The sequence below is a fragment of the Gallus gallus genome, chromosome 5, assembly GCF_016699485.2.
Source record: "Gallus gallus isolate bGalGal1 chromosome 5, bGalGal1.mat.broiler.GRCg7b, whole genome shotgun sequence".
Lineage (NCBI taxonomy): Eukaryota > Metazoa > Chordata > Aves > Galliformes > Phasianidae > Gallus > Gallus gallus.
In genome coordinates, this window is record NC_052536.1 from 40,052,532 (window position 1) to 40,070,262 (window position 17,731).

The 17,731-nt window shown below is 38.6% G+C and overlaps 1 protein-coding gene across 2 annotated transcripts; it reads right to left on the reverse strand.

Annotated features, from left to right (window-relative positions):
• Positions 1-495: 495 nt before the first annotated feature.
• DIO2 (deiodinase, iodothyronine type II) lies at positions 496-17,429 on the reverse strand. 2 transcript variants are annotated; one of them, NM_001324555.3, is given in 2 exon segments: positions 496-5,785; positions 16,695-17,429. In NM_001324555.3, coding segments are annotated over 2 exon segments (216 nt in total). In that variant the 5' UTR covers positions 16,840-17,429; the 3' UTR covers positions 496-5,714.
• Between the last annotated feature and the right edge of the window lie 302 nt (positions 17,430-17,731).

A 17,731-nucleotide genomic window follows, 5' to 3' on the forward strand; every position in this document is an offset into this window, starting at 1 on the left:
GAGAAAAATTCTAAAATACTGCTTAAATCACAAAGTGAGTTCATTACAGAAGTTGCAGGACTTTCCTCTATTTCCATTTTTCTTATCTGTGATGGTGACTTAGGTTTTATTTTTCACATAAGTGTGCAGTTCATTAATTTTTTTTTCATGTTCATTGAAGTAGAAGCTGCATGTATAACAGGTGAATTCACAAGAAATTTGACCAAGTTTTGTGTGCTATGAGGATTTGTATGCTTTTTTCAAGAACATACAATTTTTTAAGATACTGTAATTCCATGCAGACTCAATTGCTGTCCCAGTATCTCGATTTCTCTCTTAAATAAGGAAAACATAAGTCTCAGCATTTATGTGAAGGGATTTGCTCATATTGCTCACAGTCAAATCAGGGTAATGTACACTATGTTATTAAATATTTAATTTAAGTTTCCCTGGTCTAACATCAATTCCACTGCACATTAATAACCAACATTAGAATAAAAAGACATAGAAGAGATACATTTTTGTTTATAGTTTATTATAATATGAGAAAAAATAAAAGAAATCAAGAAAGCATATTTCATGGAGCACCATACTGTAACAAAATTTTGCTGGTTCTCCTATAAAGTGTATTTTTGACATTTAAACAATGACACACACAATCAGTACACACGGGCATCTACACCCCAGAAATGTTGTTTCTTTAGCCCTTAAGGAGACTCCCCTCCTTTCAAGCACAGAGACACCAAGGTGCACAGAGGAATGCCAGTGTGAGAGTATCTGAACACCAACTGAGTCAATTACTCTTTTGTTAGTGCTCTTCATAAACACACAAGCATTCAGGTTTCACCCCAGTCTCTCTTCTGTGAAGTCTCTGCATTGGGTCCATAGGTAACTGAACATGGATTCAGCACTGACATGGTGTAGAGTTGAACAAAACTGGCCAGTATTCCCTACCTGATACCTTTTATTGCTTTGGTTATAGTTCTGAATGAAAGTCTGAAAAACCATTAAACCTACACTTCACATCACAGAAGAGCCACTTTCACACATACAGAAACAACCTCCATTCCCACACACATCTGAAAGAATCACTGATACCTTTCTGAGAAGCTTTAAGGGTATTCCCACCAAGATCACCTTCATAAAATGGTTGCATTTTCTAAGTGTTTAGACAGTTGTTCAGCAACATTTTGGAATATCTTTCCTTCTTTCTAAAGGACAGGGCATGCTTTCCTGCTGCCTTAAATTTATGTCATTGTCTACACAAGCAACAGCAAAATGCTATTGTTTTCTGTACAAAATGTTTTACATTCATTTTATACAGTGCTAAGTAATGATGCTAAGCACAGAACAACATAGAATGATAGTCCAGAATGGCTATTTACCTTGCTCAAAAAGAAAAAGTACTGGAAGCTTCCATACTAATATTGAGGCACAGTATTAGAGCCTCTATTACAAACACTAGCCCTCCAGAATACTTTCAGGCACCTACTTGGCAAGCTATTGCTCTATAAGTATGTCATACTGAAGCACCTTGGGTAATGTGGTTTAGCGCCCTCAAACAGTGTGAGTAAGAGATAAAAGCAAATCCAACCTCACAGTAGACAAGACTAATGATGAATGACAAGACTAATGAAGACTAAGGATGCTAACAAGGTAGCAAACTTTCTGCCTGGATACAAAATAGCCCACAGTTACCTGACAATTTCATGTATCTGATATGCCTCCTCTTCTTTCATCAACTACAGAAAAATGTATAAAGCTTAATTTCAAACCTTTCCTATAAGATATTTCAATCTTGTCGAGAAAAAGTTGAAGACCTTTTGTGTCTATCATACACTTACAGAACATATTTTTTACTCTAAGCCTATTTCTTTTTTGAAATATTTCCCTTGCTTACTGACTGTAAATTTTCTGGGGAAATTTAAGCACTTACAAAATGTATTTTTGTCTCGATATTCGTTGAGGCTGAACCATCTTTAAGCTTTGGGCTGAGTACAGTATTCATGTTGCCAAGAAAGAAATTAAGTTATTGTGGATTTTTTCTTGTGGAAAATCCTTGTGGATTTCCCATTTAGAGCAGCCAATTTTGTAATTCCTTTATACTGTGTGATGAACAGGCATCTATGAATAACAAGATACTGCACTAAGGCAGAATAACAGAAATCCAAAAGGAAAAAATAAATGGACTTGAAAATTAACTGGAACTTTAGGTACACAAAGAGGTATTAACTAATTGAATAACTAAGTCAGACTCCCTTCTCCAAGCTAGAGGTATGTTTTAACAGCTGTGCTAACCATTTCCCAGATAAACAGTTGAGTTTCATCTATATGATGGGGAAGAGAAGACAGAAAGAAAAGACTTGCTACTTTGAGTTTTACAAAGGATATGGAGATCTATGATGTTTCAGATGACTAAGAATATAAAAAGGAAAAGGTGCTGTGCTAGGTACACCAATGCATGCTTTCACTTGGACTAATATTCACAGCTCTGTTTACCTGAGTAAAAGAACAGTGTAGCAAAAACAGAAGGGATTCAGAAAAGGGCAAAGAATATGAACCTATACAAGAATGTGACTGATTGTTTGGCTTAAGAAAAAATAAGCCAAATGTAAACCAATATGTAAATTTCTACATAGAGAATGTAAGCACTGACATACAAAAGAAAACTTGGGATCACTGTTTTTTATACCTTTCTAACATACAAGACCAGGAGATGAGAATGACATCTGAGCAGCTAATTCAAATCTTAAAATGGGGTTTGATTTTAGAATTTCTACTTCAAGAAATATCTATGTCTCATAATTCTGTATTAGCCTCTCATAGATATAAGGAGACATCAGTTATCATATTAGATATGACAGAACCAATAACATCTAAAAATAATGAGTATTCCAGAAGAAATTATTGCACCTTCCCCTGAAGCATCTGGTACAGTCAGAGGCAGGACATTGGATTAAATAAACCAAAGAGTTTGGCTATGTCACTACTTTTAGAATATTAGGTTTTAAAAATTCAGTGATATACCACATTTAGGCATGAGGACGTATAACAATCTTTCATGCATGAGTTACAGTAACATTAATGAATAGAAGGACAGAATCATGATTATTATTGGCCTTAGACACCACTTATGCCACTTGTATACATACATATGCATACATACAAACATACAATGTATATTTATGTGCATACATAAATATATACATAAACACACACATACTCTTCCTGAGAAACCAGGCTCACCAGAAGGCCTGAAGAGCATTCTATATAACCTTCTTCTGATACACTTTGCCAGATTGTATAGGCATGTTTATCTTTAACAGTCTCTAGAAGAAAATATAAGAAAGGGAAGTTTGAACCAGAATATGATAGAAATCACTCATATTACTGTCATTACTTTAGATCTGTACTTGAAAATATATTTCCAAAGGCCTTCTTAATTGGCTAACTTGGCCAAAAGCCAAGCAAAAAGAAATACACAACATTAAAGAGACATTCTAAAAATTAAAATATTTATGCATTTTTTGTTCTTTCATATGCTAGTACTAAAACATCATCTTCCTGATAGTTGGCAGGATGAGAAATTAAAGGAACTAATTTGATTTTTGCCAGCTTACCCTGTTTATCTGTTTCATGTTTCTGTCAAAGCTGAGAAAATACTTGATAGTCTGTCTCCTCTTAAGAGCTTTCATGTCTAAGCTCTAACAGGTTAACTCATTGTAAACATGCCCTTTTATCAGGCTTAATGAAAACATTTTAGTTTCTAATATACCTAAATCTAACGGCTACTCTAAATTGACATAATCTCTTAAAACATAATTAAAAATATTCCTCAAACCCATTCTTATGAAAATTCTGCCATATTTCACACTTACTCATGTTTATTCACACTGTTTGTCCTCCCTGTTTTTCTGAGAAGGCTCTTGAGAGCGCGAGTGAAACAAACACAGATTACTGCCTCATCCAAGAGCAGAAGTACAGTTCATTAATTTTGAGGTTGCAAACTACTTAACTTTCAGCTAAACTAATCTAGCTATAAACTAATTGCAAGTATCTAAGACAGCAAAAATCATCTTGGCTACATCTAACAGGTTAAGGGATAGAATAGTTTTTCATTTCAGTGAGGTACAGTATGTTGTATATATGATCCCCCATCTCCAAAATGCGTCTGTGTGGTCATTAACTCAAATAAAAATAAAACTAAAATTATATAAAAAAAAAAGAGAGAGAGAGAGAGAGAGAAATAAGTTATTTTTAAAAAACCTAAAAATGAAGCAACCTTTAAGTTCAGTTCTAGACAGAAAGAGTTCAAGGGGGAATAGAAAGAGAGAGAACGAGAGAATATTGATAAATGTATGCTGCTGCCAGCTCTGAGAACCAGGAGATGGCATCATGTGAGTTTTGTCTCATGATACCAGTACTAGATGGTTTTTGCTGTGTTGTTACAAGTAGTCCAAGTTCTTAGTTTTCAAAGTGGATCATAGTAGGCTTAATTGATCACCTTTCTCTTTTTGGTACAACTTCAAAGACTTTAATACCTTTCTCAGTAGGCATAGGCCTACCTATAGGATGCAAACATATAGATAGAACTGCATCATTCATATGCTGTGCAGAGATGTCCATAGAGAGTACAAATACCAGCATACAATGTTTTATCTTGATCTGAGCAATCATGTGCATGCACAATGCATTGCATGATGGTTTCTGTAGTCTCTAAACAAGAAAATCTTTACCGAGAGAGGAGGAATGCCACACTCGACTGCATTTCTATGCAAAGTCACTGCAAGACCCCGGCTCCTTCAAAATTGCTTGCGTTGGCCACAGGAAAGTAAAGTGCTATTGATGAAATGCACAGCATTTCCTTTCCATGGACTGTCTTCCAGGCAGCAAGGCTTCCAGCTCACCCCAGCATCGACACTTCACAAGATGGGTTCCTCCAGGAGACGAATCTTACCTCATCTCTCTTCCTGCACACCACCAGCACATTTTCTCCAGAGCCTCTTCACCTTTTCTGTCCCTTAGGGAGTGCAGGAGTGGGATTCTTTTCTTGCAGTAATGTTTATGTGAGTTGGTTCTTCATTTTCTTTTCCTCGTTTGACCTTGTTATCAATTGTTTCTCCTGCAATCATCTGAAAAGCCTTATTCAAACCAGCATATATTTTCCTTATTTCCCTTTTACATCACCTTAAAGGGACACATCTGTTGACAAATCTTCTGTAGACAACGGATTTCATCTTTTGCTGAAGTTTTGTTCCAACCAAAGACGAACCTCCTGAAGATTGTAGAAAAAGGGGCCTTTACCTCCCAGGTAGGCAATTTTTTGTCTCTGCACAATGCACACTCGCTCAAATGAAACCCCATAGGCCACATTGGCATTGTTGTCCATGCAGTCAGCCACCACTTGGCACTGAGGTGGCAAGGAGAAGCGTTCCAGGAGCTGGTGAGCAGCTGCACATCGATCTTCCTGATTCCTGTGCTTCTTAACTTCAAAGGAAGAGGGGGAGATACCAGGAGCTGCCCAGCCATCTGATGGGTGAGCCTCATCAATGTAGACTAACAGAAAGTCAGCCACTCCAGAGAACTCTTCCACCAGCTTGCTGAAGGCAGACAGCTGGCTTGTGAATGGTGGTCAGGTAGCTGAGCCGAAATTAACCACCAGTGGCCGCTCAGAGTTGGCAAAATCCAGAAGATGGCACTTGGTTCCACACTTGCCACCAACACTCTTCCAGCTGCTATTGCTGCCATCGTTGCCCTTGGCTATGTGGATTACACTGGAGTTCGGAGCTTCTCCTCCAAGTTTGACCTGATAGCAGAACAAAGAATATTATAGAAAGTTAGCATGACCTCTTACCCAGTATCCTTTATTATTACTGTATTCAAATCAATAATTACTTATTCAAACAGTACTGCAACTGCCCCAATGGATGCTAGTATGGGGATTCAGGATTTTTCAAATCTTTAGAAGCATCAGCATCAAAAGGTTCATCTAGACCATCCCTACTCACAGTACAGGAAAATGTGTCATTCCTGACATGTATAACACTGCATTATTGTTAGAAAATTTGTTCTAGGACCTGTTTTGTCCTGTCTACCATACACATAGCCCTGTCAACTCTTTTATGTTTGCAGACTCTAACTTGCTTTCTTTCAGGTAGACTACCTTCTGTTTCTTCTAACTTTTTTTCAGTGACAATTACTTCATTAGTTCCACAAGTTACACCTGCTTATACATTCCAGATATTTGCTTTTTCCATCATGTCTGTTTTGGAAAAACAGTAAACTATTGACTAAGAATTAGCTAATGAGCTGTTGTAGTGCCTAGGTTTCTTTTTTCACCTTTCTAGATTTTCCTCATCATGGATTTGCGTACTTCACCAGCCCAGCCTGAATCTAGTACTTTGCACTCATCTCCACTGACTGGCATCCCATGTTTCCAAACCACTTTTCCAATTCTTCAGAATCATTCTGCATTAAATTCCCTGAATGATCTTCATACATACGTAGTGCCCCCCACTTTTGAGAAATTTGAAGATTTATATATAAGTGTTTTCTTCCATCCTGCAGTCCAGGAATGAAAGTACTCAGAGTAGCAAATGCAAGAGACATCCCTGCAGACACATGCTGAACACATCATTCTGTTTTGACAGTGGACCATTGATAACAGCGCTCTTCAAATCACTCAATTAGTGGTCAAGTGATTAATTCCCATCTATTGCAGTGCTTCTTTAGAAGATTGGATGAAAGCAGCAAGAAAAGGAGAAAGTTTTTATGACAGCTCAAGTAAGATGAAATAAAAGTTAGCTGTTCTAGGACCCAATCCCAGAAGTAATTAGGATCCAACAGGCAATTGTGAAATCCAGCAGGCATTTTTCTGAGATTCCCTTCCTACAGAAAGACAGAACATTATCTCTCAGCTGGGACTGCCAGAATAAGGTGGTGCCTGCAGAGGACTCCAAGATCCTTAGCTGATAACTGCTGCGGAATCACAAAATCTTTCTACATAAGACAATTAGCTTTAATGAGTTCTGCCCTAGCGATTCTTATGCATCTGCCTTTAGCATCAAGTTCTGGTATAACTATGCAATTATCCTTTGCTATTTCTCTGTCTTTCTCTTTTCCTCCTGCTAATTTGATTATGTTTAGAAGCATTGCTTTGAAGAACACATACAGGCCAAATTCTGAAGTTCTTAATACTTCATTCACTTCCTTCTGAAGCCACGCTTCACATGAAATCAATAGAAATTAACAGCAAATCAGAACTGTGTAAAATGTGATTAAATTACTGGTTTAGGGTACATCTATATTACACTGCAGGGTATTCTGATGAGTCGGATATAGTAAGAAGCTGAGTTAACAGGTGAATACTTAAAAAATGTATTTGCTGCCTCACACAGACGTAGAGGCAAGTACCTTGTACATACTGGATCCTGCATTTCCCCCTGCGAACCCTGACTAACCTGGGCAAATCTACAGTTATTCATGACTCCACATTATTTCATCAGAATAGCAACAGAATCAGAGTCTAACCAAAGAATATTTTGTAAGACTTTCCTTTTCATGACACCAGAATTTACAATTACATGAGAAAGTCCCACAATATGTTGGTGAAGGATAGAAATATCATTTCAACTATTTTCTGTGGAGCAAACAGAGACACAAATATGATGCCATGTACTCAAAGTTCAGTAAGAGAGGGAACAATGGAAATAAAAGTACCAAAGACCCTTGAATCTCTCCAGGCCAAGCATGTAGTGATGACACCTCTGGAAGCAGATGTGCAGCTGCACTGCAGCCAAGGGAAGTAAGTGCTGCCCCAGGAAAGCACAGGCCCCCATGGCCCCTGTGAACCTTGTATCTGCAGCGTGCACCGTCTGCTAGAGCACTGCTAAGTTAAAAAAACAAGCTTGGAAACAAGCAAATTTTGAAATAAATGAGTTTAAGATCTGTTGCGTACGTGGGCTTTCCATTGAACTTGAGGAAAGAAAAAAGCTGTATCTCAATTCTTCTCAATAAAATACATCATCTCTTTGGAGAGAGGCAGGTTCAGACACTCAGGCTGTAGTGTTTGTCCATGTCCACTCAACTTGCAGCAGTTAAGAGGTGCTATACTTACTTTGTTACAGGTAGTAAATACTCTTCTGCAGAGCTGTTGAACATTTCGTTTCTCTCTACCATTGTATGAAATAAGATAGGCAAAGCAAAAGCCTGTATGGTAAAGGTCAGACATAAGCAAAAAATACAAAGGTCAAGATCATCTGTAAATGTATCTTTCTAAGGGTTGCATTCATCCTCAAGCCAGCTAGACAATTCCACAGTTTAAGCTGACAATTTCCAAAAAACATAACATCTGCACAAGCCCTAGATTCCCCTTATCTAGAAAGCTGAACCATTCTTACACTACCAAGCAATTGATTTTTCAGAACTGAGTTGCCCAAAATCCATCTTTTGGGCAAAGTATGACAAGTAAATATCTATCTGTGCTGCTGCACCCACTCACTGGATGAATAATGGACCTCAGTATTTAAGAGCATGTGCTCAATCAGTCAAGGAAAAGAAGTAATTACATGTGATTTGTCTCATAAATCACAATTGAGCAACACACTTTCAATTCATGTTATATGCCAGCACTTTTCAAAGGAGAAGAAAATAAAGGTAAAAAGGACAGAAGGAAGTACAACTGAGCAGCGAACAGAGTTGCTCAGGAGACAAAAAATTTTTGAGCAAACTGTTCCTCTGACTCTTTGGATTCTATTTTGACAACACTATTACGACCAAAAATACTCTAACCAACACTAAAATCTTTAACTGAGAAATCACAGCCTTTTCCTTAATCATATTTATGCAGAAAGAGAGGCTAAATATTGTAGGCTCCTCATTACCAACTCTTTGCTCAGGCCTACCAAATGCTTCTTTTCCTAAGGAAGTTTGCAAACCATGAAAGAACAGACTAACAAAACAACTCCAACTGAACACCAACGTATGAATGCCCTTCAACTACTGTTTGACAGTGATTCCAATAGCTGCAATGCATTTCCCTCTTCTCCAACGATGCATGCATCTGTCCCACCTACCATATTTCTTACTGACCAAAAAGTAGGTGGACTTAGGAAATTAGGTACAAATATGTCATCTGCCACCTTACAGCAGTTTCTCTTCATTTCCCACAGCCACGAAGTGGGTCTCATGGCCGTAGGTTACCTATCGTGTTAATTTTTGTTTCTAGGAGTGCCTGTGTTGTTTATTTTTTCCCCTTAATGAGACATCCTTGCCAAGAGGGCATTCACAAGGCATTCTCTGCTCTTGTAGAAGAGTAATTAGGTCGGTGCCTTGTTCCATGCCAGTGTCAGGCACTCCAAAAAACAGCCCTGCCCAGTCGTTAATGCTCAAACACAAGCAGCGGTATCTCCACTAATTGGTCTTGATGAAGCGCTGACGTTCCCAAAGGGACTCTTTATTTCACCAGGCTCGGGAACCGATTGACACAGGATGACAATATCATCCTTCCTGATCATCTGCATTGTGGGCTTGGCTGTCTTCTTTGTTGTTATTTATTGAAAGAAAAAATAGCTCTTGGAAAAGAAAATCAACACAATGAGAAAACAAACAAAAAAGCCATGTATTCAGCCAAACCGCTTTTGAAATCTTACACAAAGGAAGGCAAAATATATATTCTGAGAAACAAACTAGCAGAATATCCCTCACACGCAATCCAGCATTTCTATAATCACGTACTTATGTGTGTGATGATTCGAGCATTGAGCTGGAGCATTCTGGACAGCAGACAGAGGTGGAAACCAGGCCACCTGTCCCTGCAAAACACATGCGGTAAGCCAAGCACGCATGCAAGCCAGCCTGGCACTACAGAACTGACTCTCATTGTTAGGGTGAATTTTGTATTTGCTTGAGAGCCTTGGTACTGCACCTCCTCCCCTGAGTGCAGAGAGAGTAAAAGGGAGCAAGGCTGTTGATGTTTAACACGCAGACTGAAAAATGAAGGAGACTTAGGAGCAAGAAAGAAAGCTCTATTCATAAACTACAGGCTAGAAATAGTGCATACTGCTAACTTTGTTGTTCATGCTCCACAAGAACAAGAAAAGTCCCGTGGACAGAATATCACCTCCTCATTTACCTTTTCTTTTTTGTTGTTTTGCTTTTATCAGCTTTAGCATAACTCTCTTGAGATTCTGTGCACTGAAATATGGCTTTCATTCCCTGCATGAGAGATTTTCAAACAGTTTGGCAGACCCATTAGGCTGTGTCGAATCCCTAAAGAAAATAGGTGTTGCCAGACAATTAGCAGTCTGTGATATTAGCCATTTAAATACAGACATGCTGTGCTCGGGACTGGAGTCCAGCAGTTGGTTATGAACTGAATCCCTGGAGCTTTTTGCTCTTTTTCATATTCCATGCTTTCCTTTGATTTGATTCCATTCAGCTAAGCAAAGCCTCCAAATAGCCTGATATTTCTCAGTGCTTCATCCAAATCATAATCAGACTCTGGCTGCAGAAGTATATGTATTATTATTTTTGTTTTCTCTTCTTACATGTCTCAGAGTTTTGCAGGGGCTAAAATTTACTGAAGGTTGTTGTTTGGAGTAGTGTACAGGAATGGGAACTCTTCATTTATCATGGGGAGGTGGCAGTTTGCTTTAAGAAACTTGAGTACCCAAACTGGGGAACAGAGACTGAAATTTACTAGAGTTCTTCCAGAATCTTTATTTAGGATCAGGTGTGTGAAGCTGAGGCAGGGAAGTGGGAGACAAATTAAAAGGTCACAGTCCAGATAAAAATAACTAGTCAAACGATGCCCTCTTTATTTAAAAACTGCCAGTCTCAGAAATGAGTATGCATGGCAAAAGGAAAGCATAAAGGGGCTTTTTGCCTTACATTCTCATGAGGAAAAAGAAAATTCTAGTTCCTCTGATCAGAGAGACTATAGCAATCTTTCCTATAGCTTATGATCCCCTAAAGATGGGAGCATGGCCCATGACATTGTGGCATCTAGGGCAATGTGTCCACCTGTGAGCCACAGGCTGCCCTTACTGACCCTACCTACAGATGCCAGAGGACTGCACTGACAGGCTGGTTAACCAGCACCGTCTGGGCAGCAGACACAAAGGAGATATTTGACATTACTTTGTAGGATTATTCATTCTTTCTACTCAGCTTTAGCACCATGTGAACTCACAGTAGTGATTTTGCTGAATAGGAAGAGCTTAGGTGCAAGGACCAGGAGTGATTTTTGCTGGATGATGTACACCAGCTAGTTTTCATATAGATCTTACAGCCAAACTGGTTCTTCCTAAAAGTTTCATGAAAACACAAGCAGTCTTTTAAATCAATTAAAACGAGGATTTTTCCTACATAAGGGTGAAAGCAGAAGACTGTACAGATTTAGGAGACTGTTAGACCCTCAAAACAAAGTGGGTTGGACAAGACCCCATGCAGAGCAAGAGTCACCATATTTCTTCTCCTATCCTTTGTCTGCCTTGAATGTTTAAACTGCAAGCTCCTTGGGACAAACTCCCTGCTGCTCTTGTTTAGGACATCGTCTAGCACAATGGGTCCCTGATCTAGGTTGGTCCCTAAACACTTTTATAATAAACATGATTAAATATTAATAAAAATGACAATGTTTTAATAATAATGACAATGACAAGCCCAAATCCTGTAGAATTTATGTTCCAAACACTGCAGGAAAGGTTTTAATTGTGGTTTTGTTTTGTTTTTCATTTCTTTCATGATTGTTTTTATTTGAAAATGTCAATGAAAACAATTCTGCTAACTCTGAAGATCATGAAGCCAGTAAAAGCTTTTAATACCACACAGTGCCTAGCCCTAAACCCTGAAACTACGGAACACTCACTCTTTAGGAGAGCATTTATTTCACAATTTGGCTTTATGACTGTCAACTGCAGAGAAAGACACGTCCTTACCTTAAGTATATAAATTATGTCTTTCTTCCAATCAAAAACAGATCACCAAAATGCAGAGAGATACTGAACAACAAAAAAGCAAGTAAAAGACACGTCTTTCTGTTACTTTCACATCTTACTTTGCGATAACATTGCACAGCATGCACTTAACATCTCAGAAGCTGACCCTTCTCCATTCTGTCCTCTTTTGCATACATTTTGTGGGCTTTTTTTAAACAATAAACGTATCTGTTAGGCGGGGAGAAGTAGCCAAAAGTAATTTAACTGTGCCCTCCTGAAGTTGAGAAGATCTCAGCGGGCCTGAAGCAGAGGTGGGCCTGTACTCTGAGGCTGGGACCTTCTGCCAGAACCCCCCTCCCTTCTGAGGCTGCAATGCCAGCACTCACTGTCAGCCCTTTCTAAAGGCAATGGAAAGTTGTACAGCTACACATACGTATCTGTTACCATCCCCTTATGGAGATACAACCTCGCCAAGCATTTGGCTGCATCAGGAAGATGCCCCTGAAAAAAAATTCCTGGCAGAGGGCGTTCCCTCAAAAAAACCACACTAAGGTGCAGAAGAGGAAGGATTTCCTCTAAGGTAGCCTTACAGGTCTGTGCTGGGGACCAGAAATAGAAACTGCATTGCCAAAACAGTAAGCTTGCATCAGGCAGTGGAAAACCTCCCAGGGCAAGGCTTCACCATGGACCCTACTGCACTCCTTTTAAAAGCAGCTTAGATAATTTCTCACATTTAGAATCATAGAAATGGGATTCATACTGGTACTAAATGAAGTGCGAAATTTACTAGGTGAAATATATATATATATATATATATATATATATATATATATATATATATATATATATATATATATATAAGTAAATACAATACAGGAAATTTCTAAGATACATAACACAGTGTATGTGCTGTAGGCTAGAACAGATGCTTCACTGCATTTGTACAGATGAAACTATACAATTCATGCAGAAGATACTCTAACACACTCCCAAAATCTTTTGTTTTTACTCTCTTAGCAGTGGGTGTGCATGCACCCATATCTACATGCGTGTACAGGCGTATACACGTGTGTATACATATACAGAGAAATGGAAGTGGACTGCCTTCTGTAAGAGCAAATTATTTATGCCCATGCTTTGTACTTGTACACATACCTATGTACATATACAGAGACAGATACACACATGCCTATATATCTGTACACATAGAAAAATGTACTAATGTGTAAATACCTATACAGAGACACATACAAGATTTTCTCTTCAGGAGTCAATCATCTTGTTTTTGTAGATAAACAAAGCCCAGCAGTAAACTGGAAAAATAATATCTAAATAAAATAGTAGCACCCTTCCAGTTAAAGTTAATATAATTTGTCTACTAGCTCTATTTATCTCCCTTATGACAACTAATCTGATCCTAATGACTCTCTTACGGTAACACAAGACACGCTTGCCTCTTGGGAAAGAATAGTAGGAGAAGGTTCCTTAAATAACAAAGATGATGTGATGTGGACAATACCAGCACTGAGTGTGACAGGTACTGAACTTCACGGCTAAGGAAGTAAAAAGAGATATATTAATCTTTGATAAAATTCACATGAGAAAACAAAGATAAACAAGACCAATCATTTTTATTCCAGTTGGACAGTAAAATGTAGGGAAAATAAATAAGATGTCATTAAAAGAGAATATAGAAAACATTCTATACACAAAACATCAAACTATGCACTATTTGTTCACTGAGAATATTAAAATTTTCAGCTGTTGCTAAGTAATATTGCCTCTTAAATAAGTTCCTTAACCAAAAAAATCATGTAGCCATACTTAGTAACAACAAAAAACAGAACAAAAGGAAGTTCAAATTTGGGTAAGATATTAAAGTTTTTCTGCAGGAGAAAATGCATCAGTATCATGTTTTCAAATATACTCCACTTTAGTTATTCACAAATAATCTCTTGTACACTAAGCTCTAAACAAAATCACTCAGTTCTGTGTGCGCTCAAGTCAGAGCTCCTTTCTTAGAATAAATTCACTGTTAATCTAGAACCCAGCATTTACCCACCGATTTTTTCTGGAATGGCTTTCAGTAAATTTTCCAGTAAACACAAATAGAACATGAAGTACTTTTATGCAATATACTGTGAAAAGTGCTCAGGGAGAGTTCTGTGTAAGTGATAAAAAACATAGTACAACCAAGTATAGTTACTGCTCTGATCCAGACTTCTAACTGGCAAAGCTTCTGCTAAACTTTGGTCTACTTCACCCATCTTCAGTTCTGCTAATCTAGCCAAAAATCTGTGATTATCTCATCAACACTCCTGAATGGAATGTGTTTAAGCACCTGCTTAAGTACTTTGCTAATATCTGGCTACAGCTAGAAAACTGGAGCAATAAGCAATCAAAGTTATGACACAGTCTGCATTTAGCTTTACTATTTAGTATCTTGATTCCATAATATTTTCATTTCCTACCTTGACTAAGAATAAGATATGAAAACTGGAGAGTATCTTTCAAGATTGAGAAAAAGACATTTTAAGGAAAAGATGCTTTGTAGTGACATATGTTAGATTGTCCTCTTTCACATGCTTTTTAAACTCTTATGTCATAGAACAGCGTATATTTCATATTTTTTCACCTCTACCAACTTTGCAGTAGAGATGACTCTCCTCCTTCAGCTAACATTGCTCCATTTATTTATCACCCCTATAATGTGATCTCTACAATTATCAACCTCTTTGCGTCAATCAGCATTTTCCAATAACTTTCTAGCCGTGTGTCCCATAATTCTGTAAATTAAAAACAAGCCTTTCCATTGTCAATCAGTTAGTTTTGTCTTAAGGACAGCTGTCATGAATGAATTATTTACCCTTTTTTGGAATGAGGTGAGAAAATCTGATTACATTCATACACATTTTTTTCTGCTGAATTCATTCTAGGGACTGTAGAGATTGATTGGCCTGAGCAATCTAGTTCATTTAATGATGATAAGGAAGATACCTAAGTTCAAGGCACACATTTCACTGCCAACACCAAAAACAGCACAGAGCCATCCCAACCATAACTTCCACGGTTGACACTAACAGTACTGAGGAAACTGTAAAGTACTACTTTAAGAAAAGTATGATTTTAAGCAAAATGAGACTGGAGATATTTCACGATTATATGTCTCCCTACAGCTCCACATCTTCTGCAGAACCTGGGCCACATATGGGTCAAAATTTTGGGAAGTGGAAATTTGGCTGTTTCAGAGCTGCTCTCCTGAAAGCCTTGTGAGCCTTGACCAAGTCATGCATTAAACTGTCCTGTCTTGCCTCATCTTTAAAATGGTAAGAATAGTGTTCATCAACCCATTTAACAAGGCCACTGAAACATTTGCTTCTTAATGTTTGTGAAAAGACTAAAAGCAGAAATCAGAAGGAATAGGAGAATAGTGAACTTCAGTATTCAGCATTACTTTATTTGGATAGCCAGCTGGCTGATTCCTAGTGTGGCAATAAGAGGTTGACCCATTTGGCAAAGACTAGTGTTATTTATATTTGTCTTATACTCAAAATTAACATCTCTGTGGCTTTGGTTTCAGACTAAGCAGCTTGTATTCTATATCATAAAGCCAGCAATCACCAGCACCACCAGCTCTTCACTTCTCTAGGTAAGAGCAAATACTGAGAGGATGTGAAAGGGGTCTAGGGGGTGAGAGAACACAAAAATAATTATTTCAAAAGATACAGAGCTATTGTTTGGATAGGACCCCAATGACCTTATGACATCACTAGGTGTGTTAAATTAGATGGTCTAAATAAGACAACACATTAACAGACTAAGTACTGTTTTGGAAGCCACAGAGCTCTGAATCCAGCTCTTCTACTTACTAACTGGGTGGCCTGTTTAAGAAATTGAAATCTTTTTGTGTCCACTTTCTCAATATATAAAAGGAAGTTATAACCACTGCATGAGACCTGGGCAGTACCAATGGGTAATGTTTGTACAAAACTTTAAAGGGAGAAAAAATACACGTTGCATAACTGCTATTAGCATTATTAACTTAAATCACCAGGCAGCTGTCCCTCAGTCAGTCAAGTTCATTTTTAATCTCTGACACATCCTCACTGCTTTCAGGAGGAAAAAAGGCTCACTGTTTGACTCCTTGCCCAGTTTTACTATTACCTGAATTCTTCTTCCAATCTAAAAATTAACATATATGTAAGAGAAAACAGCAGTGCAATGACAAAGTTTCATTTTTATCCTTTACACTAATTAAAACAATTCTATGTTAGGTAGAGAACATTTGTGTATCAAGAGCTCTATCTCAAGATGTATAGTCACTGAGGAGCTCACATTGAGAACAATTAAGTGACAATTTAAAAAGCATTTAGGGAGTCGTATAATTATTCTCATGTGCAGATCTCAAAGTATTTTATAAACACTATAATTCACATTGGCAGGGAAACTGAGGCACGGCTAAATGATATGGCAGCGGCTGTAAAAAGAGCAAGTGGCAGAGAAGAGCCAGCAGCAATCCAGTCTCTCAGCCCCGAACTACAAGCACTGCTCCCTTCTGCTTTTACCTCTCCCACCAAACATAACTTCAAACAGGGGACTCTGCGCAGCGCACGGTGTAATTCCCTTCTTTACTGGCAACAGGGATGCCCAGCGCAGCTGCCCACCCCAACGTGCCGGCACGGTGCCGTCCCGCACCCACCTGCTTGTAGGCGTCCAGGAGGAAGCTGTTCCAGACGCAGCGCAGCCCCTCCGAGGTCAGCATCCTCCGCCACTCGCCGCGCGCAGACTTGGAGCGGCTCAGAAACAGCACCATGTGCTTCAGGAGGATCACAGAGTCATACAGCGCAAGGAAGAGGCAATTGGAGAAAAAGACCGGCAAGATCTGAAGCGTGATCAGCAAATCCACACTTAACAGACCCATCTTCCTTGCTGCTTCTCTTCTGCCGGATGAATTCAGCTCCCTTTCTTGCCCTGTACTCTCATTTACAGAAGTAAAGTAAAAAGCTCGTTAAAAGCCTCATTAGCCTCTCTCCGTCTCGCTCTTCAAAATGAGCAGAGATGGTTAAATAAGAGCAGGCTGAGTTAAAACCATAACTGCATGATACTCATTCAACTCAAAGCTGCTTAATTTTCAGAAACTAAGATGTTAACAGAAGTTCTTCCCTTAACTAGGAGACCTTCTGATTTTGCTGGAGAGGCAGCTGTGCTCCCAGCTCCCTGCAGATACCAAATTTAAGCTGAGATTGTTAATTGTTAACTTTCTGGCGCTATCCCATTGTTTCTCGGCTATTTAAGCACTGAGCAGACCTCCCGCTCCCGTGTCAGTAAAGCTAGCTACCAGGTGCTGCAACACTTTTGTTAAAAAAGGTTTATGGACATACAAACTTTCTGTTCCTTCCTCCCTTCCTCCTCCCTCTCTTTCCCTCTCTCCCCCCCTCCCTCTCTCCGTTCCTGCCTTCCTCCTCTCGCCCTCTCTCTTGCTATCTGCCTATGGTGCAAAGTGCTTTCTCTGGAGTTCTAGCTTGCTTCCCTGAAGCCTTTTATACATTCCCTGGCTAATTGCTGCAATAGAGAAATGAAACCCTAATCTTAGCAAAGATCTTGACGTCAATGTAAAAGAGGGCTTTACTTTGGCCAGGACTGCAGTGAATAGAAAAGTGAAATTCTCAAAACTTTTTTTTTTTTTTTAAGAGAGAAAAAAAAAAAGAGAGAGACAGCAAGGGTGGAACGCTGCTTTGCTTTGAAAAGGAAAGAGGAAAAAAAAAACACAATATGCTTCTGACTGCTCTTAAGAAATGCTTTCAAATTTTGGA